This window comes from Canis lupus, chromosome 2, assembly GCF_048164855.1.
Source record: "Canis lupus baileyi chromosome 2, mCanLup2.hap1, whole genome shotgun sequence".
Lineage (NCBI taxonomy): Eukaryota > Metazoa > Chordata > Mammalia > Carnivora > Canidae > Canis > Canis lupus.
This window is the reverse complement of record NC_132839.1, coordinates 70844247-70869807: the sequence shown is the minus strand read 5'-3', so window position 1 is coordinate 70869807 and position 25561 is coordinate 70844247. Positions and strand designations below refer to the sequence as shown.

At 55.0% G+C, this 25561-nt stretch overlaps 1 protein-coding gene across 1 annotated transcript in view; it reads right to left on the bottom strand.

Moving 5' to 3' along the window:
• WDR1 (WD repeat domain 1) overlaps nucleotides 1–25211 on the bottom strand; it is a 43212-nt gene extending 18001 nt beyond the window's left edge. The window contains exons 1-5 of the mRNA XM_072806300.1: nucleotides 25053–25211; nucleotides 24501–24622; nucleotides 11357–11447; nucleotides 6320–6467; nucleotides 5149–5329 (exon numbers count right to left, since the gene is read on the bottom strand). Of these exons, the coding sequence (XP_072662401.1) occupies nucleotides 5149–5329; nucleotides 6320–6467; nucleotides 11357–11447; nucleotides 24501–24622; nucleotides 25053–25068 (558 nt within the window). The 5' untranslated portion in view covers nucleotides 25069–25211. The remainder of the gene's footprint in view (nucleotides 1–5148; nucleotides 5330–6319; nucleotides 6468–11356; nucleotides 11448–24500; nucleotides 24623–25052) is intronic.
• Between the last annotated feature and the right edge of the window lie 350 nt (nucleotides 25212–25561).

Below are 25561 nucleotides of genomic sequence, written 5' to 3'. Positions count from 1 at the left end.
GATGGAGCAGATCATCTCACTCGTTTTGCTGCTTCCCTGGTTTCAGGAATGTTCCTATACCCCAAGCCCAGCTCACAAGTTAGGATGCCCTCCTGAAGAGACCCAAGCCCGGCACCTGCCCACAACCACCCAGCGGCCAGAGTAATCCCATTATGATGCTGCTGTCTCTCCTCAGAAAGGCTTTCTCCCCTGATCATCTGCCTCCATCTCTCTGGATCTGGTTCCTCACAGTACTCAGCATCCCTGATGTTTAGGGAGCATTGCGTATGATGGGTTTGTGGCCATCCTCTGCTGAGACATGGCATGGCCCTCCTCAGGCCCCGGAACAAGGCAGCCTTTTGGGCAAGCCTAGGTTTGGTGAGGGCCAGAAACAGCAGATGCGCCCCTCCCCCCCGGGACTAGGTGCTATGTGAACCCAAGGTCTCTGGCTTTAGAAACTCCTCTCCGTCAGCTTTTCCCGCAGCTTGAGCCAAGAGTCCAAATGAGCAGGAAACTACTGTCTGCTCCTGAAATAGCCCACTTAAAGGGAAACAGCCGGGAACAGCCCATTAACCAAAAAAGTGAGGGCTAAAAATAGCCTATTCCACAGGGAGGTGAGGCCTGAGTACAAAGAAGGAAGGGTCTGGGGGGTAAGGTACAGGGAGGGTCCAGACACATGCCAGGCTTCCTCTGGTGGCCCAGCCCAGCCACCACCCACTGAGCTAGGGCTCACAGCCCCTGGCCCTTCTCATGCTCCCTGGAAGAGTCACAGCACCACCCTGCAGGCCATCCCCCAATGTGGAAGGCCCTCGGTTTCTGGTCTACACCTGCCCTCCCATCAGTCACAGCCGACAAGAGCTCTGGCGGGGACCGAGTCAGTGGATCCTCCCTAGAATCCCCTGCTGTCACTATCCCTCCCCCATCATCACCTGACCCACAGTCACCCCTTCCTGACACTGAGAACAGAGTCCTGAAGCCATTAGGTAATAAGTAATGTACCTGAGCCCATGTCACAGATAGGGTCAGAGCACCACTGGGCTCCATGGCCTGACTCCAGCGAGCACAGGCAGACGAGCTGGTGTCAGCTCAGGTGTCCCCTCTGGGAACCCTCCCTGGTTTCACTGGCCTCAGCTGTCCCCTGAATGTACAATTGCTATTAACATACTGAAATGCCCTGCCCACCTGTCTTGTTCCCTGTCATGAGTTCACGGAGGGAGAAATAGGCTCTGATGCCTGCGTACACCTCCTCATCCTCCCTGAGCTCAGCACAAGCTCCATAGTTGGTGCTCTGAAAATGGGTTCCCGTCTTCACCTGAAACGGCCTCACCTTCCTTCGGTGGACGGTCCCCTCCACACCTGGCTTCGCCCTCACTCTGTGAAGTCTTCCCCGTAAGGGGCTTGGAGGGGTAGCAACACATCCTTCATTTGCTTCAGCTTGGCTGAGAAGCACAGAAATGACCCCCCCTCCTTGCCTGCCTCTTTTGCCACCCTGGACAGGCCAGTTCATCTACCACTTTGCTCTAGAGAAAGGGACAGGAAGCTTGTCCATGTGAGCTTGGCCAGGCCACTCCCCTGCCGTCAGCCACAGCCTGCTGAGGAGGAGACCTGCCCTGCCGACCCCCAGAGTGACCAGCACTAATGCACCCATGGCTCTCTGAAAAGCAAGACCAGCAGATGCAAGGGTGGAAGGCAGAATGGCTAAGGATGAGGCAGGGTATTGTGTGGGCCCTATCCGGGGTCAGGACAAAGCAGGCATCTGATACAATTTGAAGGAACGACATTGCTGCTTCTGCCCCGTTGTGAGTCAGAAAACAGGAAAAATAGGAACAGAAAATCCTGCGTATCAGAGCTCCAATTTTAATTAACTGTCTAGAAAGGCAATGCCTCTAATAATAGCCAAGATGGATTTCTAGCTCAACTCACCTCCACTGTGTAGAAGGAAGTGGGGCACCCCCACCTAGAGCCACCTGTGATAGGTGAGAGCACGTAGGTGGCAGGGGACAGCCATTCCGGGAGCAGCCGACCACACCACACAGCACGCCTGGGTGGAGAGGACACACCAGGTGTCCCCGCTGCCATAGGTGTGCTCAGTCTGCTCTCACAAATACAGACTGGAAGTTTCCACTTTCTGATCACACAGTCATAGACTGGACAAACGGGCCCAAAGTAATTGAGTGCCGACTGAGCAATCGTTGAATGAGACAAACTATCCTACTGACCGTAACACCTGGCTGTGGGACGGGACACAGTCTTTCCAAGGGCCAGCTCCATAAGGGGCTCCACGATCAGTCCCAGCAGCCAACCTGCTCGGCCGACAGAAGAGGAAGCACAAGGCCAGAGGAGCACTGAAAGTTGTCCAATGCCCCCGAGGGCTAGGTGCACAGACGAGGCGGGCAAGCTAGCCAAGCATCTGTTACAGGGCCGAGAGAGGCAAGGAGAAATTCTTGCTGCAGAAGCAGGAGTAGGTAAGGGCCTCCCTGCCCCTTTTTTCTCAGGTCCCCCAAGGGACCTTGTCCACAGAATGCTAGAGGCAGAGGCAGTGAGGCCCAAAGTCTCCATGCCATATGGTCTCCTATGACCCTTGGAAGCCACCTCCCCCCAGGTGGCCCACGGCATCTGTAACGTGGGTGGGCCGGGGCCTATTGCATGTAAAGGGTCCTCCATCCCATCTTCCTGCAGCCTCTTGAGCCCACAGCACATTTAGGCAAAAGGAAAACTAACACTAATTGACCGCCTGAGGGCCTAGCAGAGTCTGGGTGAAGCTGATCCATGACTCAGCTCCGGAGGAACCAGAAGTCTACGCTCGTTCTGCACCACGTGAGCAGCCAGCCGGTTTAAGCCAGTAAACTCAAGAATAAAAAAGAAAAGCAATTCGACCCCCCACTCAGGCCAGCAGGATGGACAAGTGGTCTGACTTGAGAATGTATGGTCACTCTGGTTTGTCTGAAATAGTGCTTTCACTTCCCCTTGGGTACTCACACCACCAACGTTTTACTTCAGCACGTACTGAACATGAGAACACAATTTACTCTTTTTCAAGGCAGCAATTTGAGGGCAACCCCTCTGTGCTCTGGACATGCTCACCCCTTATCTCACGGTGTTAAACACGGTCAAAGGAAGACAGCAAGGAGCTGGGGCCTAGACAGGCAGGCAGCCAGCCATCCACTACAGCTGTACCCTGGGGTTTCCAGGGTCCAGGGCAGATATATGTGGGTAAGTCAGACTGATCCACACAGTTGTCAACAATTTACAAGGCATTGTGGGTTGGTGTGGGGGGCCCCGAGTGTTCTCCCATCCATTATACACTGGCCAACTGAGTCTGTTACAATCTTCTCTGACAGAAGCCCAGAGAACTCCCCATGGACACTCAGACGTTCACCAGCATCTCACATCTTCCCACAGCTCTGTGGGGCCATAGGGGGAGAGCCATCACTGTCCCATCTCCTGAGGGGACCCAGACACACCACTAGCCCATCCAGGGGTCACAGAGACAGACAGCTGCAGCGCTGGGCTGCCACCCAGTGTCCCCCACTCCTGGTCCGCAGCCAAGTCCTTACGCAGGACCCATGGGTGACAGGCTCCACAGGCAGGCTTGAGGGCAAGGCTGTGTGCCCATACTCGACACAGGTGCCAGCTGGGCAAATGTCTGTACCTGACACCCCTGGGCCGTGCTCTCATGTTGGAAAGGAAGCCAGAAAGAGAAAGAATATTCCAGCTAAGTTCCCAGGAGAGCACAAGAGCACAAGAAGAAGGCTGACAGTATGGTGAAGTGACAGGTTTTTGCTGACTGGACTCAAACCTGGCTCTGCTTACTTGCCACTGAGCTTGCTCTGTGCCGGGCTCGGCCTACATTTGCTAAGAGGAAGTGATCTTCCTCTTCCCCCAGGGTGGGGGTTCGAGCCCCACCGGCCTATGGCCCAGATCAACCAAGTGAAATCAAACAGTGGGGGGGGGGGGGAGAGACAGCCTCCTGTTGCCACAGAAATGTCCTATCTCCCTCCTCCTCGCTCTCCTGGGTGCCAGGCAGGCTGTTCAGTTATCTAACTCATCCCACAGTACCTCTAACCTGCACTTAGTAAATACTGACCTTGAACCACAGCCTTGGACAAAACCCTCACCGCCCACCAACCGGGCAGCAGCCACAAGAACCACGGCAAAAGGACCTCCGAGCTGCACAGCCCGCAGGGCACAGAAAACTTGGCTGTGCTTCCCACGCAGCCAGCCTGGCCCTGGCTCAGGGGCCCTGGGGATGGAATGGAGTCTGTTTCACTACCAGCAGAGGACCCCGCAGAGCCCTGCTGTACCTGAGCTGAGGTGTGCACTGGAAATTCTGCCCACGGCCCAAGTGCTACCCTGTGGGGACCTGCTCAGGAAGCGGCATCATCCTTTCCAGCCACACCCTGCCCTCGGTTTATGAATCACTGCATTCAATCGTCCAAGTAAACAGTCCCCACTGAGTCACTTTAAGGACATTTTCTCATTTAATCCTTGATGAGGTAGGACAGGGAATGGCTCTGGACCCGTAGGCAGCCCTGTGCAGTTAAGTTCATGGTTAAAATGCACTAATATCGATGTCCCCCACACCCACCTTGTAGATGGGATAAGTGAGGCTGAGGTTGACCCTTAATCCAACCAGGGAGGAGGTTCAGAGCTGAGACACTCTTCTAAGGCGTCTTCTACAGGCAAAGCATCTAACTCTCCACATTGCATGTCACATTCCAGCTGTGACCCTGCTCTCATCATCTCACCAGAGGAGACAAGTCCAGGTGTCCCTGGAAGCTCACCAGCTCCACCACTGAGGAGGCTCAGCAGGTCTCTAGTTGGCGGAGCCAAGCCTGGGTTACCCCTTTCTAACAAAGGCTCTTCTAGGCCAGGATGCTCTTCTGATCACAGGGCATCAGAGATGCGCCCTCCCTGCAACCCCAGAAACACAAAGGTCTCCCAGGGTGGGCCCCTCCCTGCTGAAAGCACCCTTGTTGGCCTGTGCACAGGGCCACATGGGCTGGGGGCTAGTGTGCTGTCCCCCATCACCTGAAGCTCCCCTATAAACCCCACTTCCATCCACACATCATAGCATCAATGGCACGTGCCCACAACCCTGCCATCGGTATCTGCAGGCCTAGACTGCTGGTTTCACATGCAAACCACCCCAGGGGACAGTCCACTTACGCCGATTGTAAACTTGAACTTGAATGGTGGCCCCTCAAAGAACGCGGCACAGTTATCATCACTGCCCGTGGCCAGCCGATACGGTCTGCTCTGCTTGATGTCCACGCTATTGATGACCTTGTTGTGTCCTGTGATCTCGCCCACAGAAGAGCCACTGTCCCATAGGAAGACGGCTCCAAACCTGTACCCAAAGAGAGGACCACAGGAAGAAAACAATCAGCGCTGGGAGTGATGGGGGAGATGTGGGCTGCCGAACGGCCAAAGCTTGGGGGTGGAGAGGGGAGACCCACCACAGCTGTGGCTGGACACACCGTGGTTTCGGCTGTGTGCCCTATCTGTCAAAGAATCTGAGCACGGGCGCCCCTGGCAGGGACTGGACGTCTGCGTCTACGTGGTCCACGGCCAACAAGCCTCCCATGTGGACAGTCCCCTACAGACACTTGCCAGGGCTTATCAATTTCCTAACGGTTTCATTGGGCAGTATTTACAAACTGCCATCGCTCTGAGAAAGGAGAGGATACCTTGCTGTCAGCGGACACCCAATGAAAATGTACTGCGGGGGTTACTTTGTGACTGAATGAAAATGGAATTGGTTGGACCAGATGACCTGAAAACAGTGGAAGAACTGCCACCTGCAGGAGCACACAGTAAAAATAGCCTCTGAGTAAGGGAAACGAGGTGCGTGCCTGCCAGGTCCAAGTGTTTGCCACAGCCGTAGTGCCCTGGAGGGGCCCTGACCCGTGGTACTGACGCTGCTTGTCACCGGACCCCTGAGTACGGCCACTGCCAAGGGCCACCCTACCCTATTTCCACTTGTCCCCTTTTCCCATGTAATGTTGCACCACCTTTGGGGACGTGCCCAAACCCCTTGCAGGCATGTGTGGCTGTGTGGTCTGCTGGGAGGGACCCCAAGGATGTTCTTCAGGCTCCCTCCCACTTTCTCCCTTCCTGCTGACTGGAGCGTGAATGTTCCAGGAGGTGAGGAACCAAGGATGTCAGAGACAGAGAGGGAATGTGCCTGGGCCCCAAGAGGCCAGGCCCCATGGGAACGCACACACACTTGTCCAGGTCCAGGCTGGCACAGGTGTCACTGTTCCCCTCCCAGCCAGGACACCCAGGAGGAAAGCAAAGACAAAACGCGGGCAGGGAGGGGCCAAGGCCAGAGACTCACTTCTCCCTTCCTTCCCCGACCACTGCGATCCTCTTACTGTCTTCTGTCCAAGCAATGTCCTTGATCTTCCCAGCAAAAGGCTGATACTCATACTTTAAGAGGTGCTCCTTCTGCGTGGTATCCCAGATCCTCAGCTTTCCAGATACATCTGTGGACACAACAGGGTGGTGAGAGCCAGGTTCATCACTGGGCCAGGGCCATGTGGGCACAAGGCACACCCACACAGCGCTGTCCAGGGGTTCACAGGCTTGCTGGAGTTACCCCAGGATGCAGCTGGGAAGAGGGACCTGTTTCAGGTAAGTAAAATCTACCACTGGTCAAGCAGAGCCTGTGGCCTCTGTGAGGACCACTTCTGGGCCTCTGCAGTTCACCAGCCATCAGCTGAATGACAAGCCCTATGCGGGATCAGAAAGTCAAGACACACCAAGGCACACCCCAAGGCATCAGGAAGCAGTCTGGTTCTAAAATGCTAGTAATCTCAAGGGGGGATCAAAATGGTAGAAGGGCCTTGGGCAGCTTTCTTAAGGTCTGGGACTGAAGTTCTTCGTTTGCCAAATGTGATGACAATACTAGTGACAGCTGCCTCTCCGGCGCAGTGGCTGAGCTAACAAGGAGCAGAGCTGTGTGTGGCTGGCGCGGGCCATGATTTGCATGCAGCCCCCACCTGGGCTCCCCTCCAGCGCCTTGCCTGCACCCTCCCGCTGGCACCCCCGCATCTACAGCATCTAGGGCAAGGCGCATGCCACAGCCCAGATGACTGAGGTGTGAGCAGGATCCTTGTGTGAGGCACGCCAGGAGGGTGGTACTACAGGCAGATCAGAAGCCAGGCTTCTCCTCCAGGATTAGTAATAAAGGAACGGGATGGGGAGGGAGAGGCACACCCCCTTCCCTTCCCAGAAGGATCCTGTCACCAAGATCTGAGACCAAACCCAACATAGCCCTTTCCAAATTAGCATGAGGATGGAGGATTTTACACTAACTCCTCAGGCTTAAATCCTCAGGCCAGACTGGGTCTGGGGACAAGTCCTCTCAGTAGGTAGGCTCCCGTGGGTTCCCAGGATCCCCAGGCCCACTTTAGCACAGAACAGCTTCTGTCTTCCCATCCAGGCCGCAGAGCTGAGGGAGGAGACAGAGGCTGCAGGGCCCTCCACGGGTGGCAAACACCACCTTACCCCTACAACTGCACCTACCAGAGGAGAAACGACAGTGCCACCTGGGGTGGGGGTAGCGGACTGCGGCAGAGAAGGGAACACGAGTTAGCATATGTGCAGTCTCAGCCTAGCACTTGGTTATGCTGTGGGTGCTCGCTGCAAGCTGGCCATTGCTCTGCAGGCCACCCGAGACCCGGGCTCACCCAGGGGACACCGACTGCCATGTGAGGAGCACTACCTGAAGGGCCCCGGGGGCCCTCGGCCTCTCCAGGTGAGGTCCAAGAAGGCTGCCTGGTGGAGGTGAGTTCCAAAGATGACCTGGAACTAGGTAAGTCCCTAACAAACAGGCCAGAGGGAAAGGACAGGAAGAGGCAGAGGCTAGAGCATCAGAAAAGGAGCAGCACCGTGTGTGTGCAGGAAGGACACACGTGTGCACGTGGTTTTGTGCTCACACTCATGCACACATTAGGCCGTGTGGTCAGCCAGGCTCAGGCTGGTCCAAGGGGCTCTACAGCCCAGCGGAATCAGCGTCCACAGCTCAGGCTGACGGTGTCCCACCCTCCTGGACAGGACAGAGCCAGCTTTCCTGCCTCCCCGGGGCCCTGCCAGCCACTTCCTGCTCCTCGGGGGGGCTCAGGCTCCTCTCCAGGCTGGCACCAGTCATCTTCCCACTGCCTCCCCGGGTGGGCCCTGCTTGCCCCATGAACCCTTCTGAGGAGGGCTGACAATGGCCCATACTTTCAGGTGTACAATTTAGTGACTCGCCAGGCTGATACATTATGCTGCGCGCAGAGCAGGTGTAACTGCCATCTGACCCGATGTATCTCCCGACTGTGTTCCCCGTCCTGCGCCCTGTATCCCCAGGCTCCCTCATCCCATTCCTGGAAGCCCGTGTCTCTCTCCCTCCTTCCGCCCCTCCCTGCTGGCAACCACCCGTGTGTTCTCTGTATTTATAGTCTGATTCTGCTTTTGTTTGTTCTTTTTCCTTTCTTAGATTCCACTCCTAAGTGAAATCATACAGTCTTTGCCTTTCCCAGTCTATTTTACTTTAATACCCTCTAGGGTCTCCCATGGTGTCTGGGATGGCACGATCTCATCCTCCTTTAAGACTGCATCACGATTCTATCGTATACATATGCATAGTTTCTGTATCCGTTCATCTATTCAGGGACACTTAAGTTGCTTTTATACACTTTATTCTTTTTGGAAGCAGCTGGGGCCAGAAAGAGAGTGGGGCTTGGAGACCAGGCACTTGGGCCCCGATGAGGATGGCAGCCCCCTGCAGTCACAATACAGACTAGGTGCCCACGGGTGCCAAGGCCCGTGCTAAGTTCCGGGGATACAACAAAGACACCTGCCCGGGGCCAGAGACAACAGGGACAAAGTACCTTCTGTCCACCGCTGGGAAGGCATCTCCCCCTCCAGATAATACACCGCCCCAAGGGGAAAGGTTTGGGTGAGCCTGCCCCCTGCCCCCTCTCCTCAGCAGCTTAGCAACATGATGGGGTAGCAATGGGGAGCAGCGAGCGAGATGGGCCTTCCAGTGCCTGCTGAGGCCCCTGCTCTTCAGCTCCGCAGCCTGGTCTCTCCTCTACGTTCCTCACCTGAGCAACCCTTAACTACCCCCCCTGCCCCCCGCCTCTAGGAAATCTGCCATTCTGCAGCCTGGGTGCACTACTCTGAGGGCAGCCTGGGACTCACAGCCCTGGTGGGTGCCCAAGGGACTGAGCGTGCGGCATAGACCACTAGCACAGAAGACAGGGCTAGAAAAAGGGAATTGGATGTGCCCTGGAAATGGCTCTGCATGAGACAACAGGGTACCATGGGCCATGTCAATCCAAGGGCAAAGACTGACCACTTTGTTGAGGGCTGGGGGACTAGCCCCTGGCATGGACTTCTCACACAGCAGGCCTTCTGGAAGGTTCCATCATTCAGTACAAACACCGACCATCAGACTTACAGGAATCTAAAGGTCCCACAGAGGGCTGGAACCCCAACTGGGAGCAAGCCACAGGCCTCCAGAGGTGGGACTCCCACCTCAACCCCAGGGGAACCCCAGGTAACAGGTAACCCACTTAGCCAGAGAGCATAGCACTTTCTCAGCCTCCCTCCTCTCACTCCAAACCCTACACAATCACACTATTTTTAGCCCAGGACCTAATCCCTGCAGTGAAGGTTGGTCTTCATTCAATTCAAAGGACCAGCTAGAAACATAAATATGATCTCTGCATGCAGCCCAAACCTCCCTCAGTTCCTCTAGCAAATCAGGGTGCTTTCATGAGAAAAAAAATGTCAAACTGATCCTTTACTTATGTGAATTGCCCTTTGTAATGGTCTCTGTGCCAGCCTGCCTCACTGATTTAGCATTAGAATGTGAAGAGCCCAGATTTCTGGTAGATGGAACACCGTGCCCTGGGATGCAGGAGTGCAGGCCTGGGCTCCCAAGTGATTCAGCAGCCGGGCCTGCAGCTCCAAGTGCCAGGGCAGAGAAGCTACGCCAAACAGGCAGTGGGGCCCTCGCCAACCACACTTCTCTTATGAGAAGAAGACATAATTTTAAAAGGAACCAAGGCCACGTCTTGGGGCCTTCAAGGAAAAGGTATTTTGCTGGCATGCAGGGCCGGAAAAAAAAAAATACACAGTTAAAATGAATCAAGGCATATAAATTAGAGCAAGTTTTACAGATGGAGTTGGAGTAGGTCTAAACACCAACATCATTAAGTGCCCACTTTGGGCCAGACTCCCAGCCAAGCCCATCACACACAACCCTGACTGCCTGCTTTAGCCAGCAGCCAGCCATAGCATGCCTGTCTCCCTGGCATGTCCTGGGTTTAGTGGAAGACACTGATCACCTGCTGTCAGGTGCCACCAGCACAAGACCCTCCTAGGCATTTTGTATACGCTCCCGCTCTGGAACCTCTGTCCAGCTTCTGGGAGACCCAGGAAGGTAAGTTCTTCAAGGAAGGCCAAGCAGTAAGGGACATACCCTCCAGGGGTATGCCTCCCAGTGCCTCCCAAGCAGGGAGGGACAAACGGTAGGACAGACCAGCCCCTCGGGCATATGAATCCCAGCCCTCCTCTCTCAGCAGGATATTAGTTCTCTCAGCAATTCATTCCTCTCTGGGGAGGCTGACAAGGCCCAGGCCCGCGAGAGACAGGGCCGGGCACCGGCAAAGCAGCAAGTATCTGTTGAGCATGTGAATGAATGAATGGGTGAATAAATGGGAGGCACCGGTAAGCCGCGCTAACTTCTGTGATTCCTGGCTCTCATCTGTAAATGGTAACGCATCTACCTCAAAGAAGTGGGTGAACAAAGCATCCAACGTGGTAAAGATCTTTGTGTCCCTCCTCCTAGCCAGCCTCCCACAGAGCCACACAAAAGCCAGGCTAGAGAGAGCAAAGGCCCAGACCAGAGTGAAATGGAGCGCTTGCCTGAGGCCAGCACTGACAGGGACTGCGAAAGGAGCAGCTAATGAATAAAGGTGACACCAGACAAAGCCACAATCCAGAAAACACGCGCACGCGCACACACACAAAGTGAGCTCTCAAACATCATGGTACAGCTACCCGTGAAGGCCCCTGGCCAACCTCACAGGAGCATTTCTGCTGACCTCTGAGTTGGAAGCAGCTGGAACGCCGCCAATGACAAAGTTCTGCAATGGGGCTCTTTGGCGGCTTATGTGCTTTCCTGTCAGCCTCAAATGAAACTAATCACACTGGCTCCACCTGCTGCAACCCCCCCCATTCCTCTACCCTCCCCGCCCCCCACTCCTCTACCCTCCCTCTCCACCTCCCACCACCGGACAAGCCAGGAGCCGGGTTTGGCCTGGGAGGGACTGCTGGGCCACATCACACGCATCCGTGAGCCACGCACGCACACAGGTACCTCCAGAGGCGATGTAGAACCCGCTGGGTGCATACTTGGCCACCACCACCTGATGGGCATGCTCCGTGTAGATGTCAGCAAGGGCTGGGTTCTGCAGGGAGGAGACCAGAATGAACACAAGGAACGGAGAAGCAGTCAATTGCCTCCCACTATCCCGATCAGTGGATCTGGGGGCTAAAATTAACACACGCGCACGCACGTAAGTCAAAACCTTCGTAAAGAAAAATCCCAGCGGTATGACTACCTGCCCACGCACCTGCCGCCTGCCTGCCTATCTTTGGGTCATAGAAATCTACGGTGTTCTAACTCTTTCTCTTTAGTTTACGGCTGTCATGAACTTGAGATGATGGTCTTTTGCTTTTCTGCCCTTGACATGGCACAAATGCGTGTGAATTACATACCTGTGAAGTACACACATGAAGTGTCACTGCAAAAAAGTCTACTCTTCTACGTTTCTCTATGGGAAGCTTCCAGTAGCGGCTGCTTTCTTGAGTCACCTGTGTGTGGTCTCCCTGTTCAGAAGCAGCTCCGCCCCAGCTGCCAAGCCGCGCACAGCCTGAAGCGGAGGCCTGGCTTTGAGCTCCAGCAGCAAGCACGGTGGGGCGTGGGGCTGGGAGCCTCCCCTTGTCCCAACCTTTGCCGGGAAATGTGGACTTCCTACTCGCTTTGTAGCACAGATGGAAGGTTGGCTGGACTCACAGCAAAAACAAGGCCAGCATCTGGGACTAGAAGCACCGTCACTACTCAGCGAGAAGGTTTTAACATCTAATTTACTAAAAGTAGATTGTGGCGCCCCCACTTCCACACACAGTCGAGTGGCCTCAGCAAACCTGAAACACACATACTGAGATGGCTCTCAATTTGTCTCTACAGCCGGGCTTTCTTGAGGAGGGAATAAAGAGTCGGTCATCTATCCTCAATTCCCACTGTCGGCTTTCTATGCTCCTGAAAGAGGCAGCTTCCCACAGGCTGGAGGCTAAGGGCACATCAGGTCCCAGGGTGGACACCCAGCTTTTCAGAGGCAGCTGCTGCAGGCACATCTAGCCTGACCCTCAACTGTCCTCACCTGTCCCCAATCTGACCACAAGATCAGAAGCCTGTACTATTCTCAGCCTTCCGGCTACAGGATCTGCACATCCCCCATCCTACCAGACCGAGACTGGAGAAGATGACCCTAAATTCTACCCCCACCCACCACCAGTCACCTTCTGGCATTCCTGTTAGTGCCATGTCTATCTGCAAATGCTGTTCCCCTGGCCAGGGCCACACCTCACACTTATGAGGCCTAATTGAAAAGCCATCTCCTGCAGGAAGGCTACTGTGACGGCCTCTCTTCTGTGCCCCTAAAGCATTGAACATGTCCCTACGGCAGTTATGACACGCGCGATACAAGTATCCCCTGCTTTTCCAAAGTTTGCACTATGCCACTTTACTTTTCCAAAGACCTACATTAGTACCTATTTTCACTAACCGAAAGAAATCCACAGGATTTCTGTGGAAAAGTGAAAAGGATTTTCACTTCCACGAAAAAAGGCAAAAAGCCCAACTAGCATTCAGCACTGGTTTTGTGGCAAGATGAGCCGGTATAGGGTAGCACGCACCCGGGAGCAGCCAAGTGGCGCCCACGGCTCCTTCGCCAGGAGACCCACTCAGCATCTCAGCATCAAGCTGCCAGACCTCCAAGCTGTGTCTGGAAGCACCTGGGCTTTACCTCCATTTATTTGGTGCATCTGTTAGCAAGATGTGTCCTAAGGTATCAGAAAAACCAGGACAGGTGATTTTTGGGGGGGTCTAAGAATGCTCAAATTTTTTTTTGTATAAAGTAACGGTAACTGCTTCTTTGCTTTAGTCCATTTTGGCTCATGTAAGGTTTCATAGAATGCTCTGGTTTTGGATAGTGGGGAAACCTGTAGTCCCAAATTTTGTAGTCCCAAACCTTGTTATTATCTCTTCCAATTAGTTTTTCTGTGACCAGCTTCAAGTGCATTTATCTCTTCAACCATCAGAGCAGTTCACAAATAGTAGGTGCTCAATTAATGGTTTTTGGCAGGGAGAGAAAAGTTTACCAAGTCCTTTTCACCCCTAAGACTTAACACTCATCATTATGTGATGCAGTGGGCACTTAATATACATACTTCCTAAATTAATCCATCTCAGGATAAATATCTGCTTATGAAATTAGAAAGGTATCAGGTATTCAAAGAGGATTGTTGTGAATGGCAAATAGGCACACACAAACGTGCTCCATGTCATTCGCCTTTTGGGAAAAGCAAATTGAAACTACAACAAGGTACCACTACGTACCCACCAGAATTAGCAAGATTAAAAGACCAACATCACCAAATGCTGGCAAGGATGGTGGGGAGGTGGGGGGGCAAGGGTGGAGTGGGGGGGCACAGGGTACTGGAAGTTTATGGATTGCTGGTAGGAATGTAAAAGGATGCAACTGGAACATAGTTTGGCCAGTTGTTCATCAAGTTAAGCATACACTTACCACATATAAAAACTGCAATCCCACCCTCAGGTCTATGCCCGGAAAACAAAAGCATGTATCCACAAAACGACACATGCATGCAGATTCATAGCTGCTTTACTCATTAACAGCTCCAAACTGGAAACAACCCAAATGTCTACTAACAGGCATTTGAAGAAACACTGTGCCCCAGCCCAGACAACAAAGAGGAACATAGTACCAACCAACTAACTAACATGCTCAGCAGCTCCAGTGAACCTCAAAGGCATTATGCTATGTGAAAAAGTTAGACACAAAAGATAACACCGGATTGCAGGACTCCTTTTTTTATGACATTCTGGAAAATGCCAACTTTAAGGGACAGAAAACTGATTGGGCCTTGCCAGGTGTTAGGTGAGGAAGCAACCCCTGATGGTGAGGGGTTAAGAGAGCACTTCTGGAAATGATGCAAAGGTTCTGTGTCAGGACTGAAGTGGTGGTTATGGGACTGAACATATCTGTCACCGTCACGTAGCAGATGAATCTTCCTGTATGTAAATTACACCTCAATAAAACAAAAACACTTGGTATCCAGTAGACAGCTCCCTAATCCAACCCACTCGTGCCCAGATTAGTGCTTTATTCTAACACTCTAACATGGACAAGATCCCTTGCAAAGAAGGTGGCCAGCAAAGAAGCTGGCCAAATGTGGACAGGCCACCCCTACTGAGATCCTTTCCAAGCCTCTGTTTCAAGGCTGACTGAGGGATCTTACATCCTACACAGTGGGTACCACCAGCCCACTTTACATATGAGAAACACATCCCATGGGCAACGGACTGCCCATGCTGGCACTCAGCCCCACTGGGCTCTGCCTTTAAAAGGGTGGGCTCTGAGGGCACAGGGTCAAGGATGCAAGATGAGTAGGCATTGCCCCTGGGAGAAGTTCTGCCCCTACACATTCCTTCCCCTAAATGGTCAGGGTGGCAAGTGCGGGGGGGGGGGGGTGGGGGGGGTGGGGGGGGTGGGAGGGGTGGGGGGTGGTGGTAGACACCCAAGGTCATCCCCAGCAGGCTCAGCACCAGAATCCCAGGCTGGATGAGACATCTCCCTTGTCTGCACTGCAAATACAACTGAGCCAGCGAGGGAGGGGGCCAGATTCTCCAAGCTGAACATAATGACTTCATCGCAGTCGGTGGCAAGCTCTCCACCTCTGCTCAGCAGACACAAGGCGGCTAGCTTCTAGAGGCAGAAAGGACAGCTCTCCTGTTCCCACTGCTGTCCTGCCCAGTCAAGCTCATTCCAGATCAACTAAGGTCTACAAGGCACAAGGATTTATTTGGACCCAATACTCCCTGCCTCATGGGGGGTGGGGGGGGGGAGGGTGCGGCAGCAGCTCCCCTCACGCATCCTCCCTCCCCTGCTGCCTCAGGGAAGACTAGGACTTGGATGAGTAATTTATTTGGCCAGAGCTAGGGAAGAGGGAAAATGAGCCAGTAAAGGGAAGAAAGCCAATTCTGGGTGCACCTGCCGTAACAGGAATATTCCTGTTACGGCAGGGGCTCCCCCTCCCTAGGGGCCTGGGGAGGTGGTTCAGGAATGCTTTGAAGTCATCCAACCAGGGGTGCTGAAGCTGGGGTACCCCTCTCCCAGGACTTCCTGCACTTCTACAGGGAGAGAAAAAACAGGGGTAGCCCTGGCACCTGAGGCCCCATGGGTGTCAAAGGGGATGTGGGCTGGCTGACACAGCCCGCCACAGCTTCCCACTGACTGGTCTCTGACCCAGGCCTGGCCCAGCCCTGCCCAGTCTTCTCTGACAGTTCCCAAACCCACCTCCTCTTTCCTCCCCCCTCCCCAGATTCCATCCAGTTCCTCCCACCCCTCTTGGGGCCTACACTAGTACCACTAGTCTCTATTTCTCGTCTCTAAGTCCCACCTCTGACTACCTTGTTTCCCTGCCTGGTATCCTTCCCCCAGGAGCTGCAAGACCCAATCCCACTGCCTGCACTCTTCTCAGACCCCGCACCACACACAGGACCCCCACTCTGGCCCCCCTCAGGCCTGCCCTCCCAGGCCAAGGCCCCTCCCCTGCACCACCCCTAGCTCAGGGCCTGGCAGTGGGCACTCAGCAATACTGCCAAGTGAGGGGCAGAGCTCAGGGCTAGTGAGATCCTGGCATAAGCCCCAGAATGCTGCCCACCTCCCATCCCACCCCCACCGCCTGGGAGGTCAGGGAGCCTCACAGAAGACAGGAAAAGACACAGTCAGAGATGTGACAAAAGACTCTGGGACACGGCTGGCCTATCACATGCCTTGCAGACTCTACAAACACCTGCAGGGACAGCAAGGTGAGGGCATTCTGGCCACAGTGGGAGCCAGGTGACAGGAGGCACCACGGCCAACCCGAGGAGGCCCACTCTCCTGTGGACTACGGCCTGGGGGCTCCTACCTGTGGAGGCCCCTCCCCAGGACCAGACTTCCTTCTGACAATCTTGTCAAACAGAAAAGGATCCCAAATGCCCCACATTGTCCCAATCTCCACCCTGCAGGAGGAGACTCAAGACATCAACCAAAGGAATGCTGAAACTCCCTTCCTCGGGCAGGGTCTACCTAAGCCACCGGCTCCCCAAAGCTCTTTCAGGTCCTATGTCCTCTGAGGCTCAGGAGGGATCAGAGGTCACCACACCACCCACAGTGCGGCCTCCCTGACAGACCAGTGTAGAAGCTGTTGGGCACGGCACTCTGAGAAGGGCCTCTGTGCTCTCCTGTAGCAGCTGCTGGTCCCTGGTGCCTCCAGAGAGTGTCCTGGGCTCCTCCAAACTCAGACCAGACAAAGTGAGCATGACCTTCTGGGAGGATTGCATTTCATTCAGAGCACTGGCTTTCCAAATACTTCTAGTTCCTAAAAGCAGTTCCCTGGTAGCTGGACCTGGGTATCCGACACGATCTGCAGGGACCTCTGTCCATTGATGACTGAGGACAAACTCAAAGTACTGCACAGTAACCCTGTGTGGGGTTCGTGCAGACATGTGTGCTTCAAGCGGCAAGCTTGAACCCAGAGGCTGAGCCCCCCCTCCACCCCTGCTGCCTCTGAAGAGAGAAAGAACACCTAAGTATGACTCATTTACTCCTTCCAAGAACTCCCTGCACCCCCTCTGAGCTGGCCCTAGACATCCAGTAGTGAGCAAATGCTTCATACAAATATGACCTGCGATCAGTAGCGACCAGTGAGCACTTCCCTGTTCCACCTTCAAAGCTCCCGCTCGCCCAGAGGACTGGCGTCCTAACTGGCAATCCAAAGTCCATCGTCCATTATGACTCACTCCTTCCTCCGTGAAATCACTAACTGACTTTCTTCTCTTCACCTGCCTCCGCCTGAAATGCCTTCCCTCCTTCCTGGTCCTCAATGATGCCTTCTAATTATCTTCTACCACCCAGGCAAAAGTCACCTCCAAGAATCCTTTCCTGCTGCTCCAACTGGAAACAATCTCTTCCAGCCCTGAATGCCCACTACCTGCCTCACCTCCCACCCCATCACCCTTACGACTTTCCGCCTTGTACCATTCTTACACCCACATGGCTTCTCACTAAACAGACTCCGCAGAGAATAGGGCCTGCATCTGATCCAACACCACTGCCTCCAAATGCCCCAGAAGACTCAGGCTGGCTGGACCCCAAGAACCATTCCTGAACCACCGTGCTCCATGGAAGTTTCACTCTGTTGATTCCTCTAAAGCCTCACAGGAAGGTAAGCTTGCAACCCACTTCACAAGCAAACTGGGCACAGAAAGGGTGATGTACCCAAGGCTTCCCAGCTGGTAAGTGGTGGGGGTGGGGACTTGAAACCAGGTAAGAGCCTTTATTCCTCAGTTCTAGTCTCTTACCTATGATTGGTACCATTGTTAGCCGGATTCTTTGACTCAGAGGAGCACATCAATGTGGCTAATGTTTGAGCATTTCAGAACCATGTGGGGCCACTCAGGAATCCCTATGGTCTGCCACTCCCCAAGGGACTGTTCCTCCTGCTTCCAGCTCAACCTTTTCCTGACGGGAGCAAATCACATTTAACACAGGGACCCCTGCACACAGGACACTGGCACTTCCCCGCCTATCCCCCACCTTTCCCTCTTCTGCCTAGAGCCTTCCTGAGGAGTCATGAGGGGAGACTACCTGGGGACAGTTCCCAGCACCTCCTGGGGCTTCGGTGGCCACATCTCTAGGAGACAGTCTGTAGCCAATAGGGCAGTTGTGAAAAGGAGGGCAATGTGTACCATCTCAGCCCAGGTGACCCTCTAGGGGTCCAGAATCAGGACCACCTCTCCGCTGGCCTCAAGCATGAGGCCCTAGGGATACTTGTAAATGAACTAAGCTAAATCCTACAGTGACCCCATGACTCGTGTCCCTATTCTTACAGATAAGAAAGCCAAATGGGATAAAGTACAGTAAGTGCTCGGCCACAGCCCAGCACAAAATGCGCTCAACCAAGATGAGCTCCTTTGCCAGAGCCAGTGCTCCGGGTTGCATGCTGGACTGGCCTTAAGTCTGTGTTCCCTGGAGACCAGCTGAACATGGGCGGGGGTGTTAAGTGCCTGGAGCGCCCACACTGGGATGGTGTGGGGGAGAGGAACAGCCATTTCCTGGATAAGATCCCAGGGAGCAGAGATAAAACCAGGGGTAGAAGCTACTAGCAAGTAGACCAAAGCTTGGGATCCAGGTCTTCCTAGGGGGTATATCACCACCAAAGCTGGGCAGGTTCCACCACTGAGACTTTAGAAGAGAAGCACAAACAGCCCTTTCCACTCCAGGAGTCTACCATCTGTAAGAAGGCCCCGTGGTGGAGGGTGATGGGTTGGTGGGGGCACAGTCACAGGGTCAGGATCGCACGGGGATCCAAACAGGCATCTCCAGCCATCCTAGGACAGGCTTGGCTTCCACCACCCAACAGGAATCAGGACCACCTCTCCACTGGCCTCAAGCATGAGGCTGCAACCTTGTTTTCTTTAACCTCCAAGGGTGTGATGTCCCTCTCTCTACCTCTACGAATGGGAACAGGGTAAGAAACACATCAAAACCACCAACCAGGGGGATCCCTGGGTGGCGCAGCGGTTTAGCGCCTGCCTTTGGCCCAGGGCGCGATCCTGGAGACCCGGGATCGAGTCCCACATCGGGCTCCCGGTGCTTGGAGCCTGCTTCTCCCTCTGCCTGTGCCTCTGCCTCTCTGCCTCTCTCTCTCTGTGACTATCATAAATAAATAAATAAAATAAAAAAAAAAACCCACCAACCATGTGCAGGAGCCCATAACTGTGCTGAGAGCATACAAATCAGAGGTCTTCCAACCTCTGTGCACACTCTGTGCACACATGGTTCCCTATCTATATTGTCTCTCATCTCTGCTGTCTCTGACTTGGACAGTTTCCTCTTCTTGGAAAACTCTTACTCAGCCTCCAAAGCCCAACTCAAATGTTTCCCTTCTCCAAAAACCTTTCCTGCTGCTCCGTGGCAAACTGGATCTTCCCTCTTATTCCCAAGTCACACAGGACATTCTTTTTTAAAATGCTTAACCAGAGCATTCGAAAGTTACCCACCAAGGTTCAATCTCAACACTACTGGTAGTTTGGGCCAGGTTACCTGTAGCTCAGTCCTGTGCATTGTGGGACACTTGGCAACATCCCTGACCTCTACTTACTAGATAGGTACTAGTAGCCCAAAAATAACTTCAGACATTGCCAAATATCTCTCAGGGGGTGGAGCTTGGGGCAAAATCTCCTCATAACCACGGATTTAAATCTTGGGCACTGTGGCCATGGGCAGGGCTCAGAAAGACGAGCTTAGTGAATGTGTGTGGGAAACACCAAGAGCCAAGGATTGGTTCTATCATCTGTTAGGCACTTGCTGAGTGTGTTCATCTTAAACCTCAAATCTTAGGTATAGAACAATCTCTACTACAGATCTGGTCATATTACTGGTCGGCTTCATCTTTTTTTTTTTTTTTAAGATTTATTTAAGAGAGAGAGCACACACGCGTGCGTACAGGCAGAGGGAACAGCACAGGGAGAGGGAGAAGCAGACTCCTTCCTGAGCAGGGAGCCTGATGTGGAGCTTGACCCAGGCCCCTGAGACTGTGACCTGAGCCACAGGCAGATGCTTAACCGACTGAGCTGCCCAGGTGCCCTGCAGTCTAATTTCTTTTTTTTTTTTTTTTAATTTTTATTTATTTATGATAGTCAGAGAGAGAGAGAGAGAGAGAGAGAGGCAGAGACATAGGCAGAGGGAGAAGCAGGCTCCATGCACTGGAAGCCCGACGTGGGATTCGATCCTGGGTCTCCAGGATCGCGCCCTGGGCCAAAGACAGGCGCCAAACCGCTGTGCCACCCAAGGATCCCCTCTGCCTAATTTTTAACTGTCCTGGTGGCCTCCACAACAGGGCTGCCCAGCCCCCCACCCCTGGGCCCTGCACATGCTCAGCTCCCTCACACCCAGGGCTCCAGCCCCAGAAGTCCACAACCCCTGCCAGGGACCTCTGGCCAAGCCTACCTCACCTGCCTGACAGTACTGACCCTGTAGCGAGGGCCCCACGGCACACGTGCTTCCCCGCAGTGTCCGTCCCATCCATGCCCTCGTGTCGGTTTTCCCCACTAGACCGAGCTCTGAGGACAGGCTCCTGGGCTTAGCGAAGCAGATGCTTGATAAGTACAAGTACAGAAGAGGGAGGAGCAAGGCAGCTGGGCGGGGGTGGAAAGGAAGTGCCTGTCCTGGGCCAGGTAAGGCTCAGGGAACCCCTGCCATGACTGCCCATGTGACAGCTCCAGCTGGGCCCCACACAGCTGCCTTGTCTGAGCCCGTGGCCTTGTCTGAGCCCGTGTCCTCACTGGTTCAACCTCGTGCACATGCTGCCTGCTGGTCTCCCATCCAGGGGGTAACCAAATACATCACTCCCTTCTGTCACCTGGAAGCTGGTTTCACTCCCCACCAAGAGCAGGAGTTCCATGCAGGAGGGGCCTCCTCTGTATCTGTGCTCCCCCCAGGGCTGGTGGCCTTCCTTGACGCACAGCAGGGACTCAGGAGGCATGTACAAATAGACAGAAGGGACGATGTCAATCCTTCTCGAGCCATCTGTCCCTTCATGTACACCCCCCACCCCCTGAGGGGTGGGCACGCACAGGTGGTCCTTCTGCACATGGCTGGCAGCAGATTGCTCCTGGAGAAACTCAGGACTCAAGTTCAACAACCCTGCGTTTCACGCTGCGCTTTGAAGCAGAGCATGCTGAACTGCAACAGATAGTTCACTTCCTGGAATTTGATTTTATATGTCACTTTTTCAAATATACGTTTTGGTTCTGGAATCTAGGGATTGGATTGCTTTAAAAGGAAGCTCCAAACCTGCCCTTGTAGCAGGTCTGCTGGCTGCTTCTGGCAGCTTTTGAGGCGCCTCTGCTGGGAAGTTCATTTGCCAAAGCTGTTTTTTTACAGGGCCATGATGCTGGGCAGTTCAGAATCCTGAAAAGGCTCCCTCACTGCCATTGGGAGTAACTCTCGCCTGTCTCTGCAGAACAGGTAGGGGCAGTGAGTGGCATTCTGGCCTCACGGTAATATACCAGGCCCTCCCTTCTGGATTATTCTTCCTAGATGGCTACATCACTGCATGCTTTTAATTCTGTGTGGCCACAGATGTGTTGAAAGAAAATAGGTAAGCAACACTCTTTTCTACAAGCTTATGAAATACCATTATGCTAGGTTCACAAAATAACTTTTAAGTCAACACAATGGATGACAGCAGTGGCTCCAACCGGGAAGTCATATGGGCATAGATACCTGTTTGGTTTGAAAGAAGGGGGAATGCTGCAAAGTATTAAGTCCAGCAACCTCAAGCCGGCTGAACTTTTATTTTCAGCAGTAAAACCTTCGATGGCTGCCTATTATCTCCATGACACAGCTTGGCTTTCAAGGCCTTTTGACCAATGAATAAACCTATTGAGCACCTGTTATGTGTCAGGTACTTTCCTGGGTGAGGACACAATAGCAAATGAAACAGAGGAGAACAAAGGGCTGCTTTCGAGGAGCTTCCAGTCTAGTTACAGAAGATAGGTAGATGCACACATAGTTGTAGAATGTGCTGGCCTGCTTCCTGGCTCGTTCTGTGTTAGCACTGAGGGGCAGAGAAGGCCAGGATGGAAGTGCTGTTAATTCTTATATCCTGAGACAGATATGTGACATAACTGGTCCAGCCGTGCTGAGAGGAGACTGGAGGAGAGCCAGCATGGAATCAGGAAGACCAGTCTGGGTTTTCTGTTTTGCAATCCAGAGAGGATGGTAGCTTAGATGAGGGTGGAAGCAGAACAGGCAGAAAAAATGTCAGTTCTGACGTTAGTCTGAAAGTAGTCTCCAGGATCCACTAAAGAATTAACTATGGGATGGGAGAGAAAGCAGGAAATCAAGTAGAAGGCTAAGGTTTGGGGCCTGAACAGCTAGAGGAACGGCACTGTTGTTTTGGGGGAAGGACATGTGGGAAACCTGAACGTGCTTTGGACACATCAAAGTAGGGGAAGCCAAACAGATAGCTGTTGGGACATTCCCTCACCTGGTCCCAACCTTTCTTTCAGGCCTCCTCTCCCTCCTGAGCCTGTATTATAGGCAGACCACCTTCCTTCCTATCGCCTGAACGTTCATAAGGGTTTGTGTCTTTTTCCCAGGAATGCTGTGCCCCAATAAAAATGGTGTCCATCGTTAAGTAAGTACCAATGGCTCCCAATCCTACAAGAGCCTAAGTGCCTGAGTTACATCCAGAAAAGGAACACGTCAGCAGCATCTCATGCTGTCCTGGCCCTGCAGAAACTTACATATAGATAGGAGAGGAAAGGAGACATGCCCTCAAAAAAGAATGGTAAACTCTGGGGTACCAGGAAAAAAAAAAAAAAAAAAAGACCTCGGAAGAATGAGCAGAATGGCTTTCACAAGCTGGGGAACGTTTGCAAAGGGGGTGCTTGTGCACTGCTGAGAACTATTTCTCGGTTGGGAAGCAGCTCCAATGACTTGCTCCGCCCTTGCCTGCGGGCCTGACCCCTCTGCAGAGCAATGGGCCCACAGGGCTGCAGGAGATGCTGCAGTGCAAGAACCCTTCACGGCAACCAGACACACAGTAGGTACCTCACGTGAGGCCTCCCCCCAGAAGTACATGTAGACCGCCACGACACGTGCATGATCATCAGTCAGGGGATCGTCAGTCAGGGCCAAACCCGGGAGCCCCCCTGCTGGATCTCTGAGAATGGTTGAGTCCATTTTGTTTGCCAGACTACAAGTGAGTACCTGCTTAGGGCCATCTAACATTTATTTACTCAAAAATCTTGGGACTTCACCCGGGAAAGCTCCAGATCATTCCCACCTAAGTCCCTGGTGAGGTTTCCCTCAGTTCTGAGGGAGGCCAGATCAGCTTTCTAGGAATCTGTGTGACTAGCACAAGAGCTCTTAGCACCTTCAGTGAACATTCACACCCTCCCACCCTTTCATGTGAGGTGCCCAGCAACCAGGGGCAGGACTGCAACTGCCACCTGGAGCTCGGTCCTTCAGCAGAGGGACAGCAGTGACAGGCTGGATCACCCAGAGATGACGGGAGGGCCAGCAGCACTTCAGACCACTCAGAGCTCTCCTTTCACAGGTCAGGAAAAAAGGCGAGGCCCACAGAGCCCCTTTACTCCCTCAGCCAGTTGTGAGGCCCCTGAGGGCAAGTGCATCTGATGAGCAACAATCCCAACCAACTAAGGGTAATCACAACAAATGTGAATCTAAGTTGACAACCCCTGGGAACATAACCAATCAAAATCATCCACCTACAAACTGTGCGCATGGCCCAACCCCCGAGTGCTGGGCAGGAGAACTCCTCCCCCCACCAATGGTCGTGCTGGCACTTCCACCTTCCATCCCCCATTCTATAACTCAGGCTGAGGAAGGGAGAAGAAAGATCTCAGTGTGCGAACCCAGCAGTGGGGAGACCAACAAGCAGGCTGGGCCATTTCAGTAATTACAGAGGAGTAAGAGGAATCTGCGAGGATTTCCCACGACATTGGCTCCAGGAGCATTCTCGGCCTGGGTACAGGAGGTCTGTCTAAAGGATTCACGGGAGTAAACTGGTTCCTGATTTTCCACTGGGGCTCACACCAGGCTGGAGCGCAGAGGCCTGAGCAGGAGTCCTGGCTCTGCCACGCGGAGACCCTGGGTGTTCACGACGATTATACCTAAGTGCCATCTACCCAGTGCTGGGTGTGTGCCAGGCGTGCTGGGCTGGAGGGGCGCCTCGTCGCATTCCGTGGGCCCAGGCCGGCAGAGGGAAGTGGGGGCGGGGGGAGCCTCCTCTCACCACCTCCATTTTACAGATGAGGACAGGGGTTCTGAGGCCCGAGTCAGCAAGTGCCCCGCGGTCAGGCCGCAGCTAACCGGATTAATCCGGGGCCCCATACTTATGCACTGAGCTAATCTGAGCCTCAGTTTCCCCAGAACCGACAGAAGAGGGCCTAGGTAAGCTTGAAAACCGCCTTCCCGGCTTCCGAGGTGCGGTCCCCCGGGCTGCGGGGGCGTGGCGTGTCCTCACGGGCCGGGCCGCGGCTCCCGCGGAGACCGTGGGGGGCGGGGGTGGAGGCGAAGGGGAATTAACCCGGGAGCTCGCCAGGGTCGAGCGCGAGGTGGGGCGAGGCTACTCACGTCGATGTTCCTCAGGATGACGCACTTTCCGTTGGTGTAAAGGAAATTGTTGCCCTTGGGGTCGCCGCCGAGGATTTTGGAGACGCCCCTCTCCACCTGCGGGAGGCTGGCGAACACCTTCTCTGCGGAGACAGGACCGCGCGGGCGCGTTAGGGGCGGCCCCCGGGTGGCCCCGGCGGGCTGGGGCCGCGGGGGCCGGGGGCCGGGGGCCGCGAGCGGACGCCAGAGGGGCCCCGGCCGGTCCCAGCCGGTCACCTGTTGCCTCTTTGCAGGAGCGCAGGGGACCGCGCGACTTCCCGGCCGGCGCCCCGGGCCAGGCCCTGCGGGGCGGCGGCGGCTCCCACGGGCCCGCCTGCAGCGCCCAGTCCGGGGCGCCCGGGCCGGGGGTCGCCGCGGGGCGCCCCGAGGGCGGCGGGGCCGTCGCCGGCTCGCGCCCGCCCCCCCCCCGCGGCCGGGGCCCCGCCGCCCCGCACCCCGCGCCCCGCGCCCCGCCGACCGCCGAGGGGCCCGGCGGGGGGCGCCCGGGCCGGGGGCGGCGGGCGCGGCACTTACTGATCTCGTACGGCATCCTCGCCCACTTGTTACCGCGAGCCTCCGGGGCCGCCCGCGCCGCGAAGCACACTGGCCGGGGCCGGGCGGGGGACGGGCCGGGGACCGGGACGGGGCCGGGCCGGGGACGCGGGGCCGGAAGGCGGCGCCGGGCGTGCCGGGCGCGGAGGGGGCGGTCCGAGGCCGGGGCTCCGAGGCCGGCTCGCGCCCTGCCCTGCGCGCTGCCGCCGCCGCCGCCGCCGAACCCGGAAGCGCGGCCCCGCGCGCGGCTCGCCCCCAGCTTTGACCATATATAGTCAAGCGCTCGGCTCGGCGGCTGCAGCCCGCGTGAGCCTGCGCGGACCGCGCCGCCCCTCCCCCCGCGCGGCCCGCCCCGCCCCGGCCCGCCCCGGAAGTGACGTCCCACGCGGCCCCGTGAAAAGGGGGCTGCGCGGGCCGGCGGGCGTCAGACTGGCTCTGGCCGCGGTGGGGCTGCGGCTCCTGCTCCGGCCGCTCGAGGCTGGCGTCGGGGG